The sequence below is a fragment of the Numida meleagris genome, chromosome 3 (assembly GCF_002078875.1).
Source record: "Numida meleagris isolate 19003 breed g44 Domestic line chromosome 3, NumMel1.0, whole genome shotgun sequence".
NCBI lineage: Eukaryota > Metazoa > Chordata > Aves > Galliformes > Numididae > Numida > Numida meleagris.
Genome location: NC_034411.1, coordinates 17,830,745 through 17,856,314, shown reverse-complemented (window position 1 = coordinate 17,856,314; position 25,570 = coordinate 17,830,745). Strand labels below are relative to the sequence as shown.

General features: G+C 43.1%; 1 protein-coding gene across 2 annotated transcripts; it reads left to right on the top strand.

Moving 5' to 3' along the window:
• MIA3 (MIA family member 3, ER export factor) lies at positions 121–25,345 on the top strand. Of its 2 annotated transcripts, XM_021391705.1 has the most exons (29): positions 121–304; positions 976–1,109; positions 6,284–6,370; positions 7,349–10,286; positions 11,275–11,556; positions 12,440–12,552; positions 13,491–13,622; positions 14,826–14,847; positions 16,787–16,875; positions 17,027–17,104; positions 17,189–17,299; positions 18,060–18,131; positions 18,348–18,452; positions 19,223–19,345; positions 19,452–19,575; positions 20,427–20,476; positions 20,560–20,650; positions 20,772–20,910; positions 21,347–21,448; positions 21,548–21,608; positions 21,729–21,764; positions 21,856–21,923; positions 22,234–22,331; positions 22,461–22,592; positions 22,778–22,846; positions 22,978–23,054; positions 23,205–23,273; positions 23,910–24,066; positions 24,447–25,345. In XM_021391705.1, exons 1-29 carry the CDS (start codon positions 160–162, stop codon positions 24,773–24,775), a joined length of 6,033 nt encoding a protein of 2,010 aa, XP_021247380.1. In that variant the 5' UTR covers positions 121–159; the 3' UTR covers positions 24,776–25,345. The 2 variants fall into 2 exon arrangements, with proteins under 2 accessions (XP_021247380.1, XP_021247381.1); XM_021391706.1 differs by lacking the exon at positions 23,205–23,273 and having other exon boundaries at positions 24,447–24,775.

Below are 25,570 nucleotides of genomic sequence, written 5' to 3'. Positions count from 1 at the left end.
GCTTTTCACAATGCGATTAAAATCCTAAACTGGCGCAGACGGAGGGAGGGAGGGTCCGCCCGCTGCCTCCACCCGCGGCAGGGCCCTCCCCCGCCACCTCGCCCTCCCGCCGGCGCTGCTGACGTGTCTGCTCCCTCCCTGCCGCCGGCGCCCGCCAACATGGCCGCAGCGGCGCCGCCGGACCCCCGGCTGCTCCTGGCCGTGCTGCTGCTCCTGCCGCCGCCGGGCCCGCTCTGCGCCGCCGGGCCCGAGCTGAGCCGCCGCTTCTCCGAGCGCAAGCGCTGCGCCGACCCCGAGTGCAGCAGTGAGTGCCGCGCCGTACGGTGCGGGCGGCGGGGGGCCCTTCTTTTCCGCCGCTCCGGGCAGAAAAACGCGCCCCCGGGGTGGTCGCTGCTTTTGGGAGAGCCCCGCGGTGCGGGCCTGGTCGCCCACAAGGGGTGCGGGCTGGATGCCGTTAGGGCAATGCGTGCCAATGTCGAGTTCCGGCGGGGCGGCTCTCCGTTCTCCCAGCCCGCGTGGGGCCGAGGGTTGGCGTGCGGAGGGGGCAGAGCCGGTCGGACTGGGACGCGTTCTGCACCGCGCCGCGGGCGTCAGCGCTGGCCGAGCGCATCCTTCGCAGCAAGTTTCAGAGCCCACCGGATCCTTTTCTTCTGTGCTCTCTTTTGTGCTTTGGATAACGTGAGGCTGATTCGCTACGAGACAAGTTTCAGCCCGTCTTATTTAATATTAATAATTAGCCTTGTAGTGCATTTCTAAGACGTAATTCTTAAGTGCTTTATCAAGCGCTCCATCGGTGAGCTTACATTTTATCTCCCATCTTATATTTTCTGTTATGTCTTCATCTCTCGACCCGAGATTCACCCCTGTGAGTGCAGCGAGATCTTATTTTCTGCCAGTTAGGAAGGACACCTGTCATAAAACTGTCTTTTTATTGTTACTATTTTAAGTAATACTCTTTTTATTTTCTCTATACAGAGCTAATGTGCCGAGGGAAAGCAATGAAGGATTTTCAAGGTCCGGACTGTCGTTTTGTAAATTTTAAGAAAGGAGAAACAGTATACGTGTATTACAAACTAATAGGAATGTCAACTGAGCTTTGGGCTGGAAGTGTAAGTACTGCAAAGCGCTTGTTCTCCTTGTTTTTCTTGGCATTTTCCTGTCATTATGTTTTGTTTGTTTTGCTTTGTACAAGGGAATTCCAGAGTTTTTCACCTGGAAACATGGTGTGATTAATGCCATTTGTCTCAAGGCCGATGTGAAACGGGATGCATTTGCATCAAACTTGAGGCATGCTAACATGGGATTAAAAACTGTTTCTTTTAGAAAGCTTCCTTTGTGTTGAAGGACTTGCATTGCTGCACTGGAACTGGTGGCTCATGAGCTATCTAGAAGCTGGACTTCCCGTCCCGTCTAGTGAGACTTAAACCTGCACTTGTGTTTACCCATGAGGTGGTGTCATTCTGCCTTCGGTATGATCTTGCTAAAGATTGTTCTTTAGATGTGTCTTAATTACATTTCTCTCCTTAATATTCAACTGCCATCTTGTCTTTTTTAATCTAAGCTGCATGCAGGATGGAAGGGAAAAAAAGTAATAAAACTAAAAAGAGTTAAGGTAAATTGGATTTTAAAAGGTCTGTCTTTGTCATTCAGCTTTAGTAACTCATTGCAGCGGCCTGCAGAGTAGTGACCGTATCTGAGTCGTCCTTTTCTTTGAGAAATCTGAGGAGATAGCGGTAATGGGAAAGGAGCATTCCTGCAGCAAGCCCTTCTCTAGGTGTGAGCTTAGAGTTATGTTAAAAAAATAAATAAAACACCAGCAACAAAAAGACTCCTCTGGGATTTTATGATATGCGTGTTATTTGCCTGATAGAAGCGGAGCTGAGATACCCTAGAGGAAGAGCTGTGCTTGTGGGCTGCCACTGAAAATCTGGGAGATTGTTTAGTCCACCTCCCTGTTGCCCCCTCCCCCTGCTTCCCCCCACACCTTCTTCTTGTGCCTGAAGTGCTTATTTCAACCTCATTCCTTGCTCTGCTCTGCTGCCGGGGGAAGGCAATTGCCTGTCACTGTGGCACAGACTGGTGGAAGCCACACCTGGCTGTGTACTGAGGGACGGGTGGTTTGGTGTTGAGCAGGATGTATGGCTTTCTCTGGCCTGCTTGGGCTGGGTGTGGACAGCCACGCTCTCAGCAGGAGCTGAATCCAATTAGAACAATACAGAAGAGAACAGAAAGCTGCAGCACAGAGTTAAAGAAGAATTCATAATTGTATCGTGCTGGTAATTCCCTTCTGATGTGTACTGTGCCATAAATAATCTGGTTAATTAGATGGTGCAAGTTTCCAGGGCTGCCAGTTCTTGAGATGAGGAGTAGTAACATGGGCCAATTGTGCATCTCCTACTGACAAGGTGTAGTGCAGACTGTAAGATCAAACAGCAGCTTTAAGGTAATTGCTGCATTAATGTGCGGTTCAACCCTACTCACCCACTGGAAGCTCATGCAGCAGTTAGGTGTGTCTCCAAGTTAAAAGGGTTTTTGCTCTGAGTTTTAACAAGTAAAAGCTGAAGTTGGCAGTCTAGAAGAATGGTGAAACTCCAATTGTTTACTGTCATTTTTAATTGTGTTATATGTTTTTCTGTGTTTCTTATAATGATCACGGGCTAATTCAGTTTCTTTTTCTCATTTATCTGGTTGTACCGCCTGCTTATGCTCAACTGGTAATAGTGCAATTAGTTTGCAAAAGCTGCAGAGGGACCAGAGGTGCCTTCCCATGCACATTCAGTGGGGGACTGGCACATCTGACCCTGCTGCTGACCCCGCAGTCGTGCACTTGGAGGTTGTGCTGTGGTCTCTCTCATGCACCGTGACTTCTTATGCCAGATTTGGCAGCTTGATTTACGGCGACCAGCCGTGCTTATTGTGTGTGGCTTTGGAGCTAGGGGGAGGCTCTTGCTAGCTAATTAAAATGAAGCTACCTAACGGGCTCCGTGTTCAAACAAATTCCTCCTGCCACAGCCTGTTTAGTATCTTGTCGCATGACCTTGTGTCATTTGATCGCATGTGTTTACCCTACTGACTTCTTCCATTCGCTGGAGTTTTGAAGGAAATTATTTATTAGAGTTTAGTAGAAACTACGAATTCAAGGGGCGGCTCTCACTTTCTGACCTTCAGATAGGGGCAGAGGTTAGGAGAATGTGTGTGTGGGAAGTTTGGATTACTGCAAGCTGGGATTTGTTTCAGACAAGTTAGAAATACAGGCCTGGAGCTGATTTTTGAGGAGCCATGAGAATTACAGCAGTATTTCTGACCTGAAGGGAGACGATCCCTTAAGACTGGATTCACTAAAGGTGAACAATCTGTATCAGTTGGGTTTGGGCTTTATTTGCCTTCGCTTATAAAATTCATTCCACCCTTTCCAAGCTATTGTTGATTTTTGCCCTGTGCTGGCAAACATGCTGTATTGTAACAAAATAGAGCCTTTATTTTATGATCCCAGCCTTGTATACTTTATTACTTGCAGAATCTCCATTGAGCTCAGCATTTTGCATCTGAAAAATTTCTGGAACTCAACTGTGATACATATTCTGCATGTGACATGGCAGGCCGTTTTTGGCATTAGTACAGCAAAGGCAAATGCTAGGGCAATATTCCACAAACGTTATTTATTTGTGATTTTGTATTTGATATTATGAATTTCGTGAATACCTCAGTTCTAAGAAAATACATGAGCTTTTCCCCAAACCAGAAGGTGGAGCACATCTGGCACTACTCTATCCTACTCTACACCTATCCTCTTTAGAGTTCACCTCCCACTGTTTACAGTGTCATGTTTTGCAGTGTAGGTTTTTCTCCTGTGCACTCTGCCCTCATCTTTAGCAGGGTCCAGAGCTCCAAAACTATGCAGGTAATTCAAGTTAAAACTGATCCTTTTTAGCAAGACATCACAGCAAATACACTTTAAGTTCTTGCTGCAAAAGGCTACTTCATCTTATGGCTGAGATTTTTTTGCATTGATTCAATGTTGAGAAAATTATTTCTGGCCTAATATTACAAGAAGTAGACTTAGCTGTGGATCACGCTCCGCCCCTGTCTCGTGTGTAGGGTAGTAGAATGGAAGAAAGGTGGGGTAAATTTAAATTTCAGATGAGCCAGGAAGACATGTGTCTGGAGGACCCAGAGGATCAGGGAATTCATTCCCATCATCTGTTTGTTTTCTTAGCGTTGCCAGCTTTCAGAATGGGCAGACCAAATCAACTCCCTTCTTTTGGCAGTTTTGAGTACTTGTGATGACAGTGCTTTAGGGTTTTAAGATTTAAAAACGTTTGAACATCCGGTCTTCCCAACTGACTGTTCTCTCGTGGAGGTAAGTGGTGTAAGGGGCTGGCTTTTTGGTCAGCAGTATTTGCTGAGGCTGCTGCAGCTGGTGTCGCATGTGAGCATTGGAGGGGACAGATGCTGTACACGCTGCTGCTTGGTTTTGTCTCCCCAGGGCATTTTATCTGGGAAGGGAGTGAAACCGTCTTTTGAAGTGGTCTGAAGGGTCCGTCTCCCTTCTTTACTTGGCATTCATAATGCCTCATTCTGTATAGAATGAGGAATGTTTCCTTCTCTTGCACAATGGAGCATTATTTTCCTTTACAAGACTGGACTTGTAGGGAGAGGAGCAGATAAAATTTTGGGCATGCGGATCCTGTATGGTTCATAAACCACATAAATGGCAAACTGGGTCACTGCAGAGGAGCTGTATGGTCAGCTAGGATTACACCAAATGAGTTTCAAATTATGATGCCTAATTATAATGGTAGTCACTGAGATTCTTCTGTAAGAAGGCTACTTTGAAGCTTTTGTTTTCAAGAAAGATCATTTAAAACTGAAATACAAGTTCATGGAGATAAATATGTCAATTTAGAATAAAACTGTGCTATGCAGCACAAGGACAAAAGCCCGCATCTTTTCCGTAAGAGCATAATTAGTTGTCTCTGCAGTGTGTTCACAAAATCAGTGTGTGTATTTGGGGATGTAATAGATTTATTTTTTTCCCTGTCTCTAACTTAGAGGTCTTAACTATGGATGGGAGGTTTTGAGTGGGAAATAGTTATCAAAGGAAATCCTACTATGTACCAGTACTTACCTTACTTGCATAGTTTAAAAGAACGTTTGTAAGTATTATCTACCGAATACAGTTTTTCCTCTTCTCTATGCCACTGTAGATTCCTAAAATTTCAGCCCAGTTTAGCCTGTTTCAGTAATATCAGTGTAGCAATACTTGTCTGTATATTCCTAACTATTTTAACATGATTGATTTCCTTTTTTTTTTTTCCTTTTTAATTTGATCTTTAACTGACTGCTCTTCCCAAAGAAACGTCATGAAAATTGGTAATTGTCATCTTCTTCCTACAACAAATTAAAACAAGAAACGACCAACACTTCTTTCTTCCAGATTTTTGGTCCTCTAAGAACCGTGTACCTTCCTGGGTGTGTCCACTGGGCTCTAATTGCCCAAATTATCTAATCTGTGTAGCAATAGTGTGCTTTCAGTGTTGGCTTCTTGACAGCTGTTGTCAGAGCTCTCAAGTGAGCAGTACTGTATAGATCTTATCCAGTTAATGATAAGAGAGGTTCATGTCTTCCACTGTTTGCATTGGCATAGCGTGTTGCCTCTCTTTAAAGCAGCCATCTGTAACTAGTTGTTGCTCACGTTGGTCAGTGCAGATCAACAGTTACATTGCAGAGGGGGGCATATTTTCCATACAGGTTTTAAAATAGATTACATTAGCTCAGAGGCAATTTTGAGCTTTCCCAGCATCCACTTTTTGCCTTGAGCTACAACGTGAACATATTTACAGACATGAAATTTTGACTAATAAGGTTTACGTTCATGCACAAAGGTACTCTTCTGTTTATAACTGAGAAAATACCTGTTGCAAGTATGGCACTGATGAGAGAGCATATGATAGCACTTAAAGCACGTGTGAGCCAGAGTACTTGGGTTTCACTCCCAAGTCTGCTAATTCTATATATCAGTCTTTAAAACACAAATCATAAAACTTAACAATTTCATAAAACTATGGTGAAACGTAAGTATAAAATCAATGGAAATTGTTGTATAAACGAAGTATTGCTAATATTTTTCTTCTATTCACTGTTTTAAGCTTCATCTAGAAATACTTGAGAATGAGTGGCGTGCTTTGTTGCTGGTATCTGTAATTAGGATTTTAACGCAGTCACTTGGTTTCAGGAGTTTTTTTTTACCACTTTTTGTTTGCTTGCTTTTGTTTTCTGGCAGATTGGAAGTGATTTTGGATATTTTCCAAAGGATTTACTTGAAATAAATCATAATTATACCAATGAGGAGCTAGAGTTACCAACAGAGGTAAGTCTTATATGTTATTTTTGTTATTTTAATGGGGCTTCTTACTGTTTCCTACGTCAGCGTTCAATAGAATCACTGAGAAGGAGAATGGGGAGGGTCAGCAATCCTCAGTTACTCTTTTTTCGGTAAGCAGCTAACTACGTATGTTCATGTATGCGTTGGGAGGTGAAATGTCTGTATAGATATGCATGTGCAATCATCAGCCCAAATTCTGGGTTTTGATGCTTCACTTGTTGAATAATGATGATTTTTTTAAAAATAAAATGTATTTTGATTGAGTCCTAGAAATGCTGCTAGCTGGCTCACGCATAAGTTGTTTGGTTTGTATTCAGAATCGTTTATTTTCCCAATTGCAGAAGTTTGAAAGTGCTATCAGAAACAAGCAAAACCTGCTATACTATTAGTCTTTTGATGTTAGAATTGATCCTTCAAAGCTTATGTAAATGGCTCATGCAGTAGTAGCTAGTAACTCCAGAACTGTACAGATGCAGCTTCAGAACCTGATAAAATTGTATTCAGTGGCTTGTGCTACAGTTTATTTTTTTTTTTTAGAAGCTGTGTGACAGGCAGCTCCTGCTTGGAGGACTTGATCAGTTGAGAAGAAACCAGGTTTATTAAAACGTTAGGACAGTGACATTTGCTTTCTTCTCCTTAGTAGCATTCATCAATAGAATTGTTCTTAATTTAGGATGTATGTGATGATTAAAATACTGTCATGTCCATTGCTGGCTTCTCTTTTGTCCTTTTCTAGATGGTCTTCGGAGAGATTAAACCGTTAACTTTTTATTGAAGTTTTTATGAGTCCTTTAGCAAAAGTTCCATTGATTTGAAAGGGAGTTTTGGTTAAGAATTCTGTATGATTAATAACATTACTGCTGCATCTCAGTATTTCTGTAGCTGAACAAGAGGGTTGGGTCTCATCATTGTAAAATGTAAAATAAATAAGAAATGATGACTACATACTATTTTTTGTTTCAGGAAACAGACTTTGTTTGCTTTCAAGACGGAAGAGATGATTTTGATAATTATAACGTGGATGAGCTTTTGAAGCCATCGGAAGAGACGATAGCAAATGAAAGGGACACTGAATCAAGTGATCCAGGGACAAAACCAGCTGAAAGAACTAAAAGGGATGAAGAGGAGGGAAAGGTTGATACAGTTGATGCTTTGAAGACAGACAATCTCAAACGAACTACAAAGGAGGATGAGGAAGCCCTTTCCATGACAGAGGTGGTAGACAGTTCTCTTACAGAAAGAACTGAAAATACTGGGATAAACCCCAGTGTTAGTAGTCATGAAGAAATCTCTCAGAGAGAACAAATTGCACATGAGCACTTACAAGGAATGTTACATGAGAATCTAAAAGGGCTAGAAAGTGAAAATACCAAAAACTCTAGTATTCCTCAGGGTGAAACCAGTCAACTTGACAAAGAGAGTGAAGAAGTTGATGCCTATATGCTTTTAAACAGAGAGCTCTCTGTGAACTTGAAAACAAAATTTGGCTCAACTGCTGATGCTGTTGTATCAGATGATGAAGTGACTCGCCTCGTTACATCAATGGACAATGATTTTAATGAAGATTTGCACATTAATGCTTATGATGCGGAGGAGGAGTCAGACTTTGTAGATCAGTCTGAAGAAATTCCTTTGCTGTCATTTATGACAGAAGAAGAAAGTATATCCCTAGTGGACTCAGAAGCTGATGAAAGCAATGGCTTTGAGTCAAAAAATCATAAACTTGATGAATATGTAAATGGTGCTACAGAGCTATACAACCAAAGAGACAATGAGGAAGAACGTGATTCAGATGCATTAATTACTAAGGATGCCTTCAGTGAGAACAAGAAGTCTGGTGATAGTGTAACTACGGACATGTTTGAATCTGAAGAAACAAAGGAGAAGCGGGATGAAGTGATGCCAGTTAGCAAGAGGGAAGCACCCGCAGCAACTCAACTTGATGATCTCTCCGAAGAACTCATTGGAAGGGAATCTGTAGATGCAGGTGATCCAGATTCAAAAGAAAAAACAAACAAAACGGAACAGTTTGAAGAGCAGCTCATGACTGATGAAACAGTGTTGCATACTAAAGAGCTGAAGAGTACAACTGTGCCTGATCCTCGTGTTTTGCCTGGTCCAGGAGATGATCTGAAGTTCAAATCATTTGTTGAAAGTAAGCAAGATGCCTTAAGTCCACCTGGTGGTGATATGAACAAAAGTCCAGGAGGAGTGCCACTTGCTGAAATGGAGAAAGAAAAGGAAAAGTTTGAGGATGACACCTTGAAAGAGAGCTCAGAAAGTAATTTAAAGCACAGAAAGTTATGGGAGAAAATGAAGGAGAAAGGAAAAGCTAAGTATGAGCCTTCTGGTGATGTTCCAGCAAAACCAGTGGAAGATGTACAAAATGCATCTCAGAGTGATGCAGGAGATACTGACCTTCTAAAAGACAAACTGGAGGAAGGAATGCCTGCTTTGGAAAGAGAAATCCTAAGACACGAAGAAGATTTGGAACAAACAGGGGAGGCTGATCATGAAAATCAAAAGCCCATATCTGTTAAGAAAGAACCAGAAATAAAGAGGGGAAACTTGAAAGAAACCCCTGCAAACGAGGGAGACCCAAGCCATAGAGGAGCTGCTGAACAACCTAGGCCATGGGAAAATGAGACTGAGTATTCAGAGGCAGATGTGAAAGAAGAGCTTTCAAGAAATCTTGGCAAGATGACAATATTTGAAGAAAGTATTGAGAAAAGTTCCCCTGAAGAAAAGTCAAAAAGCACTGCACCGAATACTAATGCAGAGAATTCTACTCAGCAAGGAACTGTTCATACTGATAATGAAGACTCAGGCAGAAATCTTGGCACAAATTCAGCTAGAGAAAAGACCCTAAGACTGGAATTGCAGTCTGAAGAGCCAGATGCTGAAGGAGACCCTGACTTGAAGCAAGAGGAAGAACTACTGGAAGATGAGAACGCTGCAAGCGCAAAGCTGTTGCAAGCAAGGCTTGCAAATGTACAGGGTAATGCTCAGACAATTAAAAGTACAAACCCTGAATTAGAAGTACTGAGTGAAGCTGTTTCAGGAACTGCAAATCCTACTTATGAAACAGGAGAGGAGACAAACTCATTTTCTGAGGAGGCTAAAAAAATAAGCAGGGTGCAGGATGCACAGGAGACTGGAAACAAAGAGGTTGACGAACCAGTGAGTGAAGATTCAAAATTAGATGAGATTGAACATGTCATGGAAGATGACAAAGAGTCTTCTGAAGTTGAGGAACCACCAGCTGTGGAAGAATATAACTTGAAATCTCCTGACAGAGAGGACAGCAATGACTTTAACCAAAGGAAAGATCATCTCCCAGAGGGCATTTCACAGAGAGACTCAACAGAGATGCAAAATTCAGAGGATACGAGAAACACCCATCTGCATTCTGCACATTTCTCCAGCCCTGCTGACATGTCAGCAGCCACAAATGACACTGTAACAGACTACAGTGAGTCTGTGAAGCGACTCACAATAACAAGAGATTTCCTTGATGAAAAGCGTGTGATACGCCTACAAAAGTACCTTGGGCTCCAAAATGTGATTAGGATTGAAGCCATGTTTCATGACATGAAGATAGAGATGGAGCTTGCTCGGAAGGCAAGCCAGAACAATGAAGATATAGAAAAAGCTTTGGACCAGATACTTAAGTCTTCAGACTCAAGCATTATGGATGTTGTAGGAAAGGTCCTGGATTCCAGGGTGGAAGAAAATCAAGAGGAGGTGGTAAAAGAAATGGATTTGTATGATGAAGAAAGTGCACTGATGGATGATATTCAAGAATTAATATACTCTTTAAGAAGTAAATATTCATCTGCTAGTGAGAGCGTCCCACTTGCATCTGTTCTAGAACAGGAGGAAGATCAGCTACATGCTCAAGGTAGGATATCAGAATGCATGTATGGTGGCTGTTCTTTGGAGAGTTTGAGAGCTTTCTGTTCTGCATATGCAGACCAAACAAAACCCACAATAAATCATTATTAACTGGGTTGGTGTTTAAATGGATGAAGTGGAAGTAAAACCCTATCCCAAACAACGCTATGTATGCTAGAAAAGCTTTAAGGGGGTGAGGGAGCAGAATTGGAAGAGGCCTTGTAGAATCTGTTGGTGGTTGTTTTATTTTGAATGTGTATTTTTGCTGTTGTTCTGGGTAGGAAGTCCTGAGAGAAAACAGTGTGTTTGGTGTGCCCATTCTTACGGGCCAGCTTCTGTGTAAGAAAGGGGGATCAGAGGGTGAATATGGCTAGGAGGAGACATTCAGCTCCCCTTGCAAAAAGTATGGATTCACATGCGCTAATGTGCTGAATTTGCTAGGATGCTTAGAGTGGTCTTTTTTTCAGAATTAGCTAGCACCTAATTATGGGATATGCAGTGACTAATGCAAATTTCAGGCACTAAATCTATGTGCCTAAAATCTCAGGTGTCCCTATTGTCTTGTTTTTGTCCACGTTCATAATAAGGAGTGTGTAAGTGTGTAAGCATAAATACTGAATAAACTGATCTTTTTGGTGGAGTTAGAACCAGTCCTTGAGTCTGTTACAATCTTGCTATTTTCTAATTAATGTGTAAGGTGCTAAGATGCACTCTAAGCAAGACTCCTTTCACAGTAAGAAATAACCAGTATGTGATTTCTGATAAAGTCCCATCAAAAACAATAAAAATATCTCACCGTGTGGTCAGAGGTTGATACTCTGCATAAATTCCATAGAGACATTTAATTAGATGCCACTGAAGCTCACATATTGGTTCAAGTTGGAGTGTCAAAAAGTATCAAGAAAACTTTGTCAAATGCAGTGTTTCACTGGAGACAGCTGCTAGCAAGAACTACGCATCACTTCAATGCTTAAATTCTTGCCTTTCTGTCACAGGGGCTGCAAAAGAAGCTGAGTATGACACAGCTCCTTTCAGAAACCTAAATGGCATTGATGAGAGCAATCAGAAACTTCAGCAGCTTGAAGACAAGAGGCCATTTCTTCCTATTGAGGAGGAGGAGGAGACAAATGTTAATATTCCGCCTGAGGATGAGGAAGCCACCTTCTTGGATAATAGAGAAGCTGAAGAAGGGTACAACAGTGAAAGAGGATTGCCGCTGGCTGATTCCTTTGGGGCAACTGATTCAGGAGAGAGTGCCAAGGAAGATACCACTCCAGGTAACTGTCTGGAATTTGGTTGTTTTGTTATTTTGCACTTAAAGAGGAGTATGGCTGAATTGTTCTTTTAGGGAAGTTCCAGGGGTTTTCACTAACATTTTCATGGTGCGTTGCTGTAATTCTGATGGTTTTTACTGATCAGTTACAGCCCCTCTAGTGGTAGTATGGTGTAACTGCCGCTTGTCTTGGTAGAGATTTTTCTACTTTATTTTTGCAGTATAGAAACAAGAAAAGTAATGTTCTCTTGTGAGCACCATAATCCAAGCTCAGTGCTGGGGCTGGTGGGCTGTGTCAGGGTGGCAGCAGATAAGAGAGCAGTGATAACTGGCAGCACGGGTTTTCTTCACATGCAAAGGGGGTTGGTGATCCAGCCATTAGACTACAGAATCACGATTTTTTGTCTAGTTCTTTTAAACCCGTGACTCTGGGCTATTCGCCTTCCAGAAACACTATACAGGGGGACTCTAGCTTCATCCAAGCAGCCCAGTAATTTCTGGCTAAGATTTTGTTGGAGCAGGAGAAAGATTTGACTCGGTTCTGCCATGGGGGAGAAATCGGTCCTTCTCCTTCTGGAGTGTATGTGTGGTCACTGTGCCAAGGAGAGATCCTGCTGCTGCCACTTTCTCTAGCTCTGCTTTGATGTGGGCTGCTCTCTGTGCTAAGCTCAGCTTTGCTGTTCTGCATTCACCTCTGATTACACTTTGAGGTTTTGCCGAGCCCTTAGATAAAATGCAGGCACACCTTGCTTAGCCTTTGTACCTCTTGAGGTACTGCACCACCCCCGCAACGGAGCAGCTTCTGAGGGAAACCTGACTGTAAAGGTCCCTAATGATGCTTAAATGGCTGGTGGGGTTAAGCGCTCAGTCGTTCTGTTGTATTTTAGACCACGTTCCAGGTGTCTCGCCGTCACTCCCTCCAGACCCCGGCGCCGTGCCGCCAGGAGGCGGCGTCTCAGGGGGAGCCCTGAGCGGGGCGCTGCGCCGCTTGCTGCGCCAGGTGAGTGGCGGGCCGCCGGCGGCGCGCGGCGATGACGTAGCGCGGGGCGGGGGGCAGCGCCGGGCTGACGTGTGCCTGCGAGCTGGCTCGCGCCGCCATGGAGCCGGCGGGCGGCGCTGAGCCCCCGGCCCAACGGCTGCTGCAGGTGGGAGCGCGCGCCGCGCGGGCCGGCAGGCGGTTGGGCGGTTGGCCGTTAGCGGGTGGGCGGCTGCGGCAGGCGGCGCTCAGCGCCTCAGCTTACCCCCACCCCCCTCCTCTTTCCCCTCAGGGCCAGGCGGCTCCGAGGGGGGATCCCGCAGCGCGGCGGGGGGCTGCTCGTGGCACCTGACAGCTGGGGCAGGGCGCTGGCCGTAGGCCTCGGGGCTGCCTCGATCTTCTGTCAGCTGCGGTGCGCGGACAGCGCGGCTCTGCGCTGTGAGCTGTGCCGGCTGGTGGCACCTCTTGCTCCGTGGCCTCTAGAGAGAGGTATCACGAGATAGATGGCATATGACCCTGTGACAAGGGTGAGCGTCAGTAAACGGTTGTTGGCGCAGCTTTGTTACAGACGTCCGGCTGCAAAGTTGGGTTTTGTCCGTGTTTTTCTATCCTTGCAGCTGTGTGTGGAAAGGGATCAGATGACAGCTAGCACTTTGAAACAAAATGTGTGTGCGGACGTGTGATCTTTGCTAGCAGATGGGGATTGTCAGGTGTCTTTTAAACACTCACACTTCTGAGTAGAAACACAAGCGCCGAGCCGCCGTGTGGTTTTCTTCCTTTTCAATTTTCGGTTTCATACAGAAGAATTGCGGGAAGGCTCTAGGTGTTTCTCTGGCTCTGCGAGAGGCATAAAAACATTTGTCAGACCGCTTGCTTTACCTGTCAGGCCTTGCTTTGCTGCTTACTTTACCTGAGCGCTTAACAGAAACGTATTCACCGCTGTCTGTGTTGTTGGCTTTCAGTTGGCTGCCACCCTGCCTGAGGATATTCGTCCTGGGCCTGATTTCCACGGCCTTCCGTGGGAGCCTGTCATTGTCACTGCCTTAGTGGGGATGGCCACTCTTGCTATAGTTTTCTGGAGAACCTGCCTTTCAGTGAGTATACCTTGTGCTCATGAGCCTGCTCATCCTTCAGTGAATGTTGTTTATATGACCAAACCGTTTCAGCATTAGGGATGTCAAAGCAAAAGGTAGTCGTCTGCATTTTCACTTTTTCCATCTAGAGCATTAGTATCAGCTAAATGCCAGGCTTCATTGTTAATTTGTAGGTTTTTTTTTTAACTAAGAAAGTGTTCCTTTTATGCTATTAATGGAAGATTTCCTTGTAAGTGGTGATTTCCAGATCAAAATAGTGGAGTGTGGTGTAACCTAAAAGGCTGAGGAAAGAAAGGGTCAGTGTAGCTTTGGTGTGAGACAGTTTCCATGTGCTTGAGCCTGTTGCTGGCGGTCTCCAAAACAAGCAGTTAATCCCCCTTCGTATTGCCCACTTGTACCACTCTTAGAAACTGAAAAACCTGATTGTAATTTTCACTGCAGAGCCCCTCTCATGCTCTGCTCTGCACTTTGCTTTCCACCACTCTTTCATGGATAACCTTCTGTGCAAGAAAAATACCATCAGTAGCTCTCAAGTGTACCAGTGTGTCTCCTTTGAATGGGTAGGTGAAGATCGCTTAGGACAGTGTATTTTATAGCTGTCCGTTTCAGTGATGTGCACTGGAGATCTGTGAAATACTTCATCTTTGCTCGACAAAAATAAATTAAAACCAAATATTATCTGAAACAGCACTGGTAGTTTTTTTTCCTTATTGCTTGAATTCTGATATTTAATACACTAGATCAGTCTTTAACTGCAAAATACTGTTGCTATTTAACAGCATAAAGAAGAGAGCTTCTGAATTTCTGTAATGGTGTTTTGAAGCAAGCAATTGTCATGAAGACATACATTGCTTTAAAACAAAATCAAAGTGAGATGCACGCTTTTTTTGTTAGCAAATTCATGATTGTTCTTTGCAAAGCAGTTTAATTTTCTTTATTCCTTGTGGGATGTGGTCACTTACTGTTATCCTTTTAGTGTCTGAGTAAACAGATACTTGCTTAGGCTCTTGGACAGGTCATTAGCCTAGAAGCTTTTATTAGAAAACAGCTTAAGCTTGTTTGTAGCGTTATTCAACTCCAGTTGGCAGGGACAGATGTACTTTCCATGTGCTGCTTTAATCTGTATATACGTGGTAACTTGCTTCCATAGGAAATATTAGTGTCTTTCACATTTTACTTATGGCTATTTTTTTTCTTCTATAGGTAAAGAGTAGAATATATCAAGGTAAGTTTCTCTATGCTTTTTGGTGTGCTTGATACTTAGGCACATAAAAGTTTGGAAGGCTGTTTCAGAGGACCCAGTGTTAATCTTCAGTTCCTTTCAAGGAGAGCACTGAGTTCAGGGTTATGGTGTCAGCTGGGCTGGGAGATGATACTTACCTGCATCTGAGGATTTTGAATACGCTTTCAGTTAAGAGATACAATGTGACCCACATCTGTGGATTACAGAACGGGCAAGGAGAAGCTCAGTGTCGTTCAACCTAAATGTGATCCCTGGGTTAACTGGTGTGATGGCAGTGGGGAAGGATGTTTGGTTTTCTGACTTGCAGTGAACTTTCTTTTCCTTGGTGCTTCCATTGCCATTTAGGGTTGCAAGGAGCCCAAACTCGCTGCTGTGCGATTGCAAAGGGACCTCCTAAATGCAGATCTAAATATGCGTGTAGCTTGAAGCACGTAAAACTGAAGTGTATTGAATGGAAAAATAATTTAAAGTAGGGCAATTGCTGCAATTTGTATTTGAATACAAAATGAAAATATGAAAGACCTGTCTTCACACTAACTCTGCCTGTTTCCTCACCACAAACCGTACTACTTACTTGTCGTTCCTCTGTAGTTTCATTTCAGTTATACTGCAGTTTTCTTTCATACGGTTCACGCAGGTTAGTGAGATGAAAAAGTCTGTCTTAGATCTGTAAGGAGACTTCCGTGCTGAAAAACAGAAGTTGGAGAGGAGAAAACACTGGTGTATTGCTGGTGCAGAAATTACGTAGCACCCTTCTCTGAAAGAATGGAGAACAAAAATCTAACCCTCTTTTTTTTTTTTCTCAGAAGATTTTTTCTTATATGATACTATATAGTAGCTACTAAAGCTAAGAGCAAATAGATGTTTTTCAAGCGTGATGTTACTAAAAATCTTTATATAAAATAGAAGAACGTTAGCAGTGACAAAAAATGCATTAAGAGAGAGATTTTATCTTCAGGACTCCAACTGTAACCTGTTATTTGACACAGCAGTGAAACTGGAAGATGAATTTAATTGGTCATTCCTGCACTTAGAGTGCTGAGAAGTATTTTGTACCTCAGCAGCCCCTTGTTGGCCCTCCTCTCCTGTAAGCAGAAGGGCTGAGGATTCTCTCTGCCGGGAGCCCCGTGTGGGAGAGGAGGGGAGGGAGGAGCAGCCGTTGCCATCACACTGTGTAGGATGTGGTCGGAACAACCGGTGCTGCTTGTTATTCGTGCTGTGGGATTTGCTGTGGAGCTTGGGGTGTTCAAATGAAGTAATGCTAATTGGACGTTTCTTTAATTTATTGCACTTCATTTATTTTATTGCAGTGATGTAGAATGTATCCTGAAGGTTGGCTGGAGAGAAACCAAATGCATGCCTAAACAACTGCTGCTTGATCACAGCCATTTTTGATGTCCAGAAATAGTGTCTATTAGAAAACCATACGGCTCCTTGAGCTTACTGAAGCTCTTTAAGAGCTTTCATCCCGTTATTTTTGCTGACCAAACGCTCGGTTTCAATATTACAGAAAGAGGCTGTTGTTTAGGGAAGGCAGTCGCATCTCCTTGAGTATCAAAGCAGCAGTCTGAGACTTCTCCAGCATTCTGACTATCACTTCTTCTTTAGAACGTACCTCCTCTGTGTATAGCCAGCACCTCATTCTGCTCCGCTGTGCTGTCTGTGACCAGCTCCCACGAAGCAGATGAAAGAGTTATATGTTTTGCATCAGTGTTCAGTAAGCTTTACTGTCTTGTTTTCAGTCCTAACTTTAAATGAAAGTTGGAAGTGCAGAATGGGCTGATTGGCAGAAAGTGGACAACTGTCCTGGTCTGTGCTGTAGTCCTTTCTTGAAAATGTTCCCTAAAGTGATAGCTCTTATCTTTTTTTTTTTTCCAGTATGTGAAGTACAGTTACTGTAAGCTTTCTTTTTTCTTCCTAGTGACTGAAAAGCAACTGGCTGAGAAGATTCAAAACCTTCTACGAGAAAAAACAGAAATGTTAGACAAGTTTTCAGAATGTGATGAAAAGGTATTGTTCTAGGTTCTTGTCCCTTGCTTGCTGATTTCATTACTGGTTTAATGGCACAGTCAGTGCAATAGCTAATATATTTTTATTTTCCATTCTTATTGAATGTTATGTTGAAAATGTCTTCAATTCTGTTGGTTGTTTTCATGCTTAGATAAAGCAAGCAAAGGAATCGATGAAAGTGGCCCAAGAGCAAAAAAACATTCTCTCAGATGAAATTGCGGGGCTTAAGGTAAGGAGAAGTTAATTGTTTTTGTACTAAACCCAAAAATGTTAATAACCTGCTTTAGTTGATCTTATACACTTTTTTTTGCAGGACACTGTCAAAGGGCTAGAAGAAACGAATCATCAGCTAGATGACAAAATAAAAAGTCTGTGCACAATGCTTGACACAGAGAGAAAACAGAATGCGAAGAAACAGAAGAAAGTAAGAGCAGTCACACCTATGTCTTGCATTGTCCTTATCTTAACTGTGCCCTACAAACTGCTCACAGTCTGTTGGTTAACAGATAGAGGTAGAGAAAATGAGATGAACCACCTCAGAAAGACCTGAACTTAAAGTCTGGGTTCATTCCACGTTCAAGGGGGAGGTTCTCTTGACTACTTTTGTCTTACAAGATTTTTAGAAACCTCTGTAGTTTCACACACATTTGGATTTTGAGCCAAAGCCAGGAAGTTCCATAACAATATGGGCTGAAGGTTTTAGGTTGGTAAGAGAGATTTTCTTGTGCTTAGAGGAAACATCTAGTTCTCTAATGAATGTGAGAATCTAAGCTGCCCCTAATTTGCATCCAGAGGTGGTACTTCAAAAAAAAAAAAAAACAACCCAAAACAAAGTACGTTCCAACAAGTTCTTTGGTGTTTTGATCAAAGGTTGTTGCTAATGACGGCAACACGTGGTACTTCCGTTCTAGGCTGTGTAGGTCTAAAGGAAGCTTTCCCTGCTGTGCACAGGCTGAGTCAAAGGGGAAAGCTGATTCTGATGTGCAGCGTATTTCTGTTCCTTGCTTCACTGATAAGGCAGCACTGTGTTGCTTCTAGTCTAATGGCTGCTCTGAATGGAAATGTGTTGGTGTTCTGAATTTCCTCTTATCCTTCCAAAACGTGTAGATTACAATAGTAACAAACTCAGGCTAAGGTACCTACCAGATCAGTACATGCTCACCGTTCATCTTTTTCTTACTTAGCTCTCTGAAACCCAGAAGTCCTTGGAGAAACTTGAAGAGGCTTTCAGCATGCATTCTGCAGAGCTGTCAGAGGTAAAGCATTATCTATATCCTTTCAGCAGTCACAGGTGTCAGTTCTGTGCCAGGAAAACTCATACCTAGAATCTGATAGAAAATGCTAGCTTGGCAGATTTCAGTTGTTTGTGCACGCATGCCTTTTCCTTTTCTGTTAGCAGATAATACGTAGCTCTTACTCCATTACAGTTTGGGTTTTATGTCTCTTTTTGTTCCTTTTTGTTTCATATGTAGGTGCAGATAGCCCTTAATGAATCTAAACTAAGTGAAGAAAAGGTGAAAGCAGAGCTTCAGCATGTGCAAGAAGAGAACGCTAGGCTGAAAAAGAGCAAAGAGCAAGTAAGTTCTGCCCAGGCGAGGTGACATTGTTTCTCTTTTGAGTTAAATACTGGCACTTTGTTCTTGGTTTTCTTGAGTATATCTTCACAGTATCTTCATTTTCTTAACCTACCAGAATCTCACGTTTCTGATTAAGATTAAATTTAACCCCCTTAAGCACCACAGGCTGTTTGTGCAAGCAAGCCACACGTCTCCATTAGGCAGGCTTTGCCGGTTCTGTTCGTTTGGTTTTTGTCAGTAACTTCACAGAAATGTGTACTGATGTGGTGGACACTGTGTGATCAAGAAATGGCTACGTGGGATCAGGGCTGAAGAATGCTGTAGTAAAGAGTTGCCAAAAATCAATTCTAAAGCGAAGTTAAAAGCCCCTTTAGCCCTGAAATGTCCTGACAGTACTTCTGTGGATGATTGAAAATAGCTGTTTTCTTTCTCCACATGTGATATAAATGCTGTTTTAAGAAATGTGGTGTGGTTATCTCTGAGCTGCACTTAACTCCTGGTATTTTGACATGTGGGAGTAGTTTGTTTCTGATGTTGGAATATTAGACGAGAAAATGTCAAATTTGGAAAATCCCCGAATAATAATGACTTGCAGAAAGATTCCAAGCATCCAGTTCTACCAGTAGACTAGTGATGTGTGTCGTAAGTGTCACGTTGGCACTTCATCTACGACCTGTGACGATCAGTTATTGCCAGAGGTGGTAGTAAAACAGACTTCTGTTACACATTGCAAAAATAAACAAATTGTCTTGTCTTGGTGTTTCATACAGCTGCTAAAAGAAGCTGAAGGCTGGAGTGAGAGGCACACTGAGCTCACTGAGCAGATCAAACTGTATCGGAAGTCTCAGAAGGACATAGAAGAAGCACTTGCCTACAAGGAGAACGAAATTGAAGTAGGTTCTTTGTAACAAGCGTTAAATGTTACACGTTGTAAAATACTTTAGAATACTTTACGAAACGCAGAGCAATTCTTCAGTGATCCTTTGATTTTTGTACTAGGTTTTAACTAACTGCATTATGCAGCTGAAGCAGCTTGACACAGATTCGGCATCTGAGGCCAAGAAGGATGGTGAAGGGCACGAATGGAGCACAAGAGATGATCTGGCCAATGGAGAGTTGCCAGGTACAGTGGTCTCACCTGCTGGCTGATACACACAGTGGCTAAAGCATATCGGGTGATTTGTACATCTCATGGGGAACAGGGAGAATAACGTGTGTAGCTGCTTGTGCTGCAAGAGTTAATCTTCAGACAACACCGTGTATCTCCTGACTGAATGGAGAAATGCTTAAGAGGCCCATAATCATTTTTAGATGACTGTTTAGGTGTGTTGTAGGTGTAGTGACTGTTTTAAAACTTAACGGTATAGAAGCTAGCGATTAAGACCGTTCTGAAAGCTGAGAATCTCTGTCCTGTTGCTGTGCTCATTTACGTTTAATACAAGTTTTTAATCAAGAATCCTGGCTACCTCAGGATAGATTTAGGTAATGACATCTTTTAATCTGAAAGACTGAAACAGAAGTTGGCAAAACTATTTAGGAAGTTTATCTTGATGTTGGACGCATTCACTATGTCTGTGATTCTGGGGCACTTTTGTTATGTCTCTGATTCCCTTCCGCCAGCCTCCAGCCCCCTGAGTTTTTCTAATCATACAGTGTAATTGGGCTGAAAATTCTCACATCTTGATTTTCATAAACTGCGTCCAATAACAGACACTGTACTCACATCCATATTATCGTGGTGGCTTGAAGGAAAATATGCGAGGAGCAATCTTCTCGAATGCTTTTTGGAGTAGTGCTGTTGTGCTGGGCAGTGAATTACTGCTGTGTTTTGTTCCATTTCATACACAACTCCCTGCCTTTTTTCCTTTGGACCTAACCCACATTGAAAGGTGGGGAATGCTATTTTTAACAGCTGTAGAGTCCAGGGAATTGGGGTTAAGAAACGTGGAAAACAAATGTATTTTTCTCTTCTAGATAATGAGAAGATGAAGACTCAGATTAAGCAGATGATGGATGCCTCCAGGGTATGCTACACAAGATGATGAGTAAATGCAGTCACATTACTGCTATGCCTGAGATTGTAAACTTTCTGCTGATTTTTTTTCAGGTAAAAACTATGTTATCCTTAGTTGAAGAAGACAGAAATTCTCTGCAGTCCAAGCTGAATGATGAAGTAGCGGCAAGACAAGAGCTGGAGGGTGGGTAGACTTAGTAAAAGAATTGCTTAGAATGAAATGCTGTTTGTGATTTATAAAGAAACATAACACTTAAGTTGCGTAACGGTTCCAGTTGTTTCCTCACTTACCTTTTCTCCAACAGAGCAAATAAAAAAATTAGAACACGACTCCTGTTCGCTGCAGTCAGCCAAAGCTCGACTGGAAAATGAATGTAAAACACTACAGCAGAAAGTGGAGATTCTTGGGGAACTTTACCAGCAGAAAGAAATGGCACTCCAGAAGTAAGGCTTTAATTACTCTTCCACAAGATAACTAAATTCAGTTTGAGTTCATGGCGATAGCTGAGGTGAATGAATCACTAGCACTGAAGAATGACTTGTGTATCTGTATTCATTCATCATTCATGTGTTCCTTTATTTGCTTACTGAGATGTCTGTAATACAACCTCAGTTTAGTGGGGAAAATATTAGGTAAGATTCAGGGACGTTTTCAGCTAAATGGTATAAGAAGAGTGAGAGTAGTTCAGTGGCTTCAGTTTTGGGGGATAGCTCTTGTAAGACAGGAATACATTAGGAGCCTCCTCAGTACTTGCAGAGAAACTTCAGAAACCACTTGTGAACTATAAGATTGAAAAAGGTGTGAAAAATTACCACATAACAGATGTAGGATGGTGAAATACTTTGGTTTTTTTGTTTGTTTTTGTGTTCCCCTATGTAGAAAACTAACTCAAGAAGAGTATGAGCGCCAGGAGAAGGAGCAGAAGCTGTCTGCTGCAGATGAAAAAGCCGTGCTGGCTATTGAGGAAGTGAAAGTTTACAAGTAACTTTGGTTTCTGAAGGCTGTTGTTTTTCTTTATTTCAGCTATCGAAGAAAACTCATTTAACCTCTCTCTTTCCCCCTTCTTTTCTTTTTATACAGGCAGAGGATTCAAGATATGGAGGAGGAATTGCAGAAAACAGAGAGATCTTATAAAAACCAGGTAAATTAGCTGCCTGCTGGTTCTGTCACCGCTTACTGCATCATTCCAGTGCTCTGTAATGAGTTCTTGGAAATCAAGTTGTTGGAAGAAAAGAACTAATATACTACTTTTCTTCTCAAGATCGCTGCTCATGAGAAAAAAGCGCACGACAACTGGGTAAGAGCGTTCTTCCCTTCTTGATGCAAACAGTTTGTATTTGGCTTCGGGCTGGTGCAGTTAATGCAGTTGGCAACATTTCCCCTGACAGCTTATTGCCCGCTCTGCTGAGAGAGCTCTGGCTGAAGAGAAAAGAGAAGCAGCCAACCTGAGACAGAAGTAAGTACAGTACAAGTTGGTTTTATTGCTCCAGGGTCATGCGGTTTCTTAGGAGAGGAGGAGCTTAAATTCTACAAGGTGCTCGGTCAGCTTGTTTCTGTACAACGTGCAGTGCATATATGAATTATAACTTTCAGCATTAACTTGTTTTGATGGTTAAAATAAGACTTTTAGGTAAAAGTTCAAACATCTTACACTGTCGTTTCTGTGATACTGTTACTTGATAACAAATATAACTCACGTATGATATATAACATATAAAATAATTCTCATCTATATCAAGTTAAAAAACTTTATTTGTTAAATTTAGATTAATAGAAGTGAACCAAAAAAACATCATGCTTCAAAGACCACTCATTGTAAAGCCAACTCCAGGCAGACCTGATCGCCAAGTCCCACCACGACGAGGTACGTACTCGTTTCTCCCAAAACTGTGCTCTTAAAATCAGTTTACAATGTAACATAGTGTTTTGTTTTGTTTTTAAGAATAGAGAAGTAAATCACATGGATTCTATTTATTTTTCTTTCTTGGTGTAGTGCCCTTAAGTAGAGATGGTTCTTTTGGTCCATCACCTGTGAGCGGAGGCAATCCGTCACCCACACAGATGATGGAAGTTCCTAGTAGGCCCCTTTCTGCTCCTCAGAGGGAAGGCTCAAGAGGTGAATTCGGTAAGCAGAGGGTTCCTTTCTGTCATGTGTACCTTCCGTGCTGCAAACTCAAGAATGCTAAGGTCTGATTTTGATTCTAGGGCTTGAGTAAGTATTGATATCTGCTGTATTAATACATAAATGGATGTACTTTAAAGTACCTCGGGCCGGTGTTGATGAGAATCTCTGGTGTTGTTTCTCTTAAGGTACGGTGGTAGACGGCCCCCCTGCTCCACGAAGGCCACCAGAGCTCCCTGGAAGGATGTCTGTTCCTGGTAAGTTACGTGTCCTGCCACCAATTGCACCATGCAGTCACTTAATCTTTCACTTCAGGAATGGAACCTGAAGAACCACATTCCTTTTCCCAAAGCATGACTAAGAGCTGCCTTTGTGGCTCTCTCTACAGATCTTGGGCCTGCTGTAGCATCCCTGATCAGCAGTGGGCCAAGAACCTCCTCCCCTGCCACAGCAAAGGATAGGGCGGTAAGCTGAAAAAGAAACAACCTTCGGGAAACACTTCTAATATACGATTCACTGTACTTCCTGCTGCTTCTTTAACTGTTTCATGTTCTGTCTTGTCTATATCCTGTCACTACCTTATTTGATGTCTGCCCCTTTCCCCAAAAAAAGCAGCTCTCTCCCAAAGAGCCTGAAGCCCCCTGTGTAACTACTGATTCACCTTCATCTATTGAACCAGCTACAGTGAGTATTCAGAGGCTGAACATGGTGTTGTACTGCTTTCATGGAGAAGAATAACAGGCGTGGTGTTCTGAACTGCTCTGTAACAAAACGCTCTGCAAAACTAACTGAAGGCTGATACTTCTGTCTCAAAAGGTTTCTCTAATGATGAACAGCTGCTATGTGCTCTTTTTTTTCTTATGGAATTAATTACATTAGACCTTTCTTTTAAGGGCTGCAGGGAAACACTTAACTTCGGAGTGATTACAGTAATCATAAGCAGACTTACCTGTGGTATTTAAGTGCAATTCCACATGTAACTTAGGGTGCCAGGCCCTTCACCAAAGGGCTATCCACTTGAGGATGCTTCAGAAGAGAGACATCAATCTCTTAAGCTAAAGCTGTACTTGAAAAATTTATCATCTGAGAAGATGCACAAACTATTCACTCCTAGGTAGTGCACGCAGTGTTCTGGCTAAAGGGATGATGACTCAGCATATCTCCTTATTTTCTACTTGGTTAATGAGTTTTGGGATGTCTTGGGTTTTTTCTCCCCCCTCCACCTCTTGGCCTGTGGTGAGTGGTCGCAGTGTTCAGCGGTGTCAGTATTTCTCCAATGCAGTGACTAACATGCTGGAATATTAACCTCATCTCACACAGGTTACCGTTGGCCCCAAAGGCCCACCTTCTTTCCCTGGGACACCTGTCATGACCTCTCCAGTGATGGGACCTCCGCCTCCACCGCCGGTTAACTATGGTCCACCACCAGCTCCTTTTCCTGGACACTACGGGCCTCGACCTCTCCCTGTGCCCCTAGGTACAGTTGCATTGCCTTGTGCTCAAACGGAACGTTTCCCACTGAGCTGCTCACAAGCATACTGTAGAATTGGGAATCTGCCATCTGCTAGCAACAGCTGCCCGTTCTTCACGAGGTTTAGCTGTCTTGCTCTGCATGTTTGGATGAGTGGGTTTTTTCCCCCCCAAGTCCGTGTAGTGGCAAGGTGCTCTTCCTTGATTAGTCTAAAACAAAAAGCAGCCAAAAGGCACTAGAGTAGAACGAATGACCGCTGAAGTCTTGCATGTGGCAGCGACCTACCCCAGAGCTGCTCCAACAAATTAAGAAATGAAGAACGAGTCAGGAATTTCACAGTTGAGGATGAAGTAAAATTTAACTCCCTCGTTCTCCTTTCCTTCCAGTTTGTGGTGCTCCCTTACCACCACCGGCTGCAAGAGATTTCTTACCAGGCCCCCCCTTAGGAATGAGAGATCTGCCTCCTGGCCCACTGCCGCCCCTTCCGGATCCCAGAAGCTACAGACGCGGGCCCCCTCATTTCCGGCCTCCAGGTCCTCCCGGCCCCCGCGCTTACCCGCCGGGCCCGCCGCTACCCCCGCCTGCCTCCAGGGACTACGCACCTTCTCGGAACAGAGACTTGCCTCCAGCGGGACCCAGAGACTACCCCGCAGGGCCCCCGCCACCCCCGGCAGGCTCCAAAGACTACACACAGCCTCCCGCGCAGAAGCCCTAACTGCAGCTTCGGGTCGGTCAGCAGCTCAATGGAATGGCCTCTAGCGCACTTCCTGCGGTCAGGATTTCTCGCAGTGGTTCTCTAGTTGAAGCCATTTGTCTCATTTCAGTATATCTCAGTTTTTTCAGGATTCATTTTTATCCCGTCGCTGCAAACGTCTTACGTGCATTTATGATCACCTTAAACTCATCCATCCTCTTGGGCTGCAAGAACCTTTTTGTGATGGACTTGAATCTACTCTAAACGTGCAATAGAACGGAAATACCTGTGTGGCTAGTTTTAATTAAATGTAGCCTTTGTTACCAGTTGGTGAATGAATTAATTTCTTGAAAAATGTAAATCAAATCATTTCCTGTGGAAATAATTCTTAAGTAAAATGCCATCTTACCTGCCTTCTCCATCACATCATTAAGCTGCAGTTATTGTAGGCCAGGAGTTTACATGAGGACTATGAGGTGTGGTTTTATTGTTCTTTTTTTAAAAATGTCTGGTCAGAGATCAGAAGCACAAATGACACTGTATTCAAAGGAAAGTTATAATAAAAAGCAAAATTCCTTTTGCTAAACTGAAGGCTTTGTTTCAGTGCCATTTTTTTGTTCAGAAAGAACACTGGTTTAGTAATTTAATCAGAATGCTGCAGCTACAACCAAGTTGAAGAACCGAGTCGAAGCTGAGTAACTGCAGATGGTGCAAGATTTCAGATTGAATGAGCCGTACGCTGGCCTTGTCTGGCACGTTACTGACTCGCTGCCTGCACCAAGGGCTACAGAGCTCTGCTGAGGGCAGGAGAGAGCT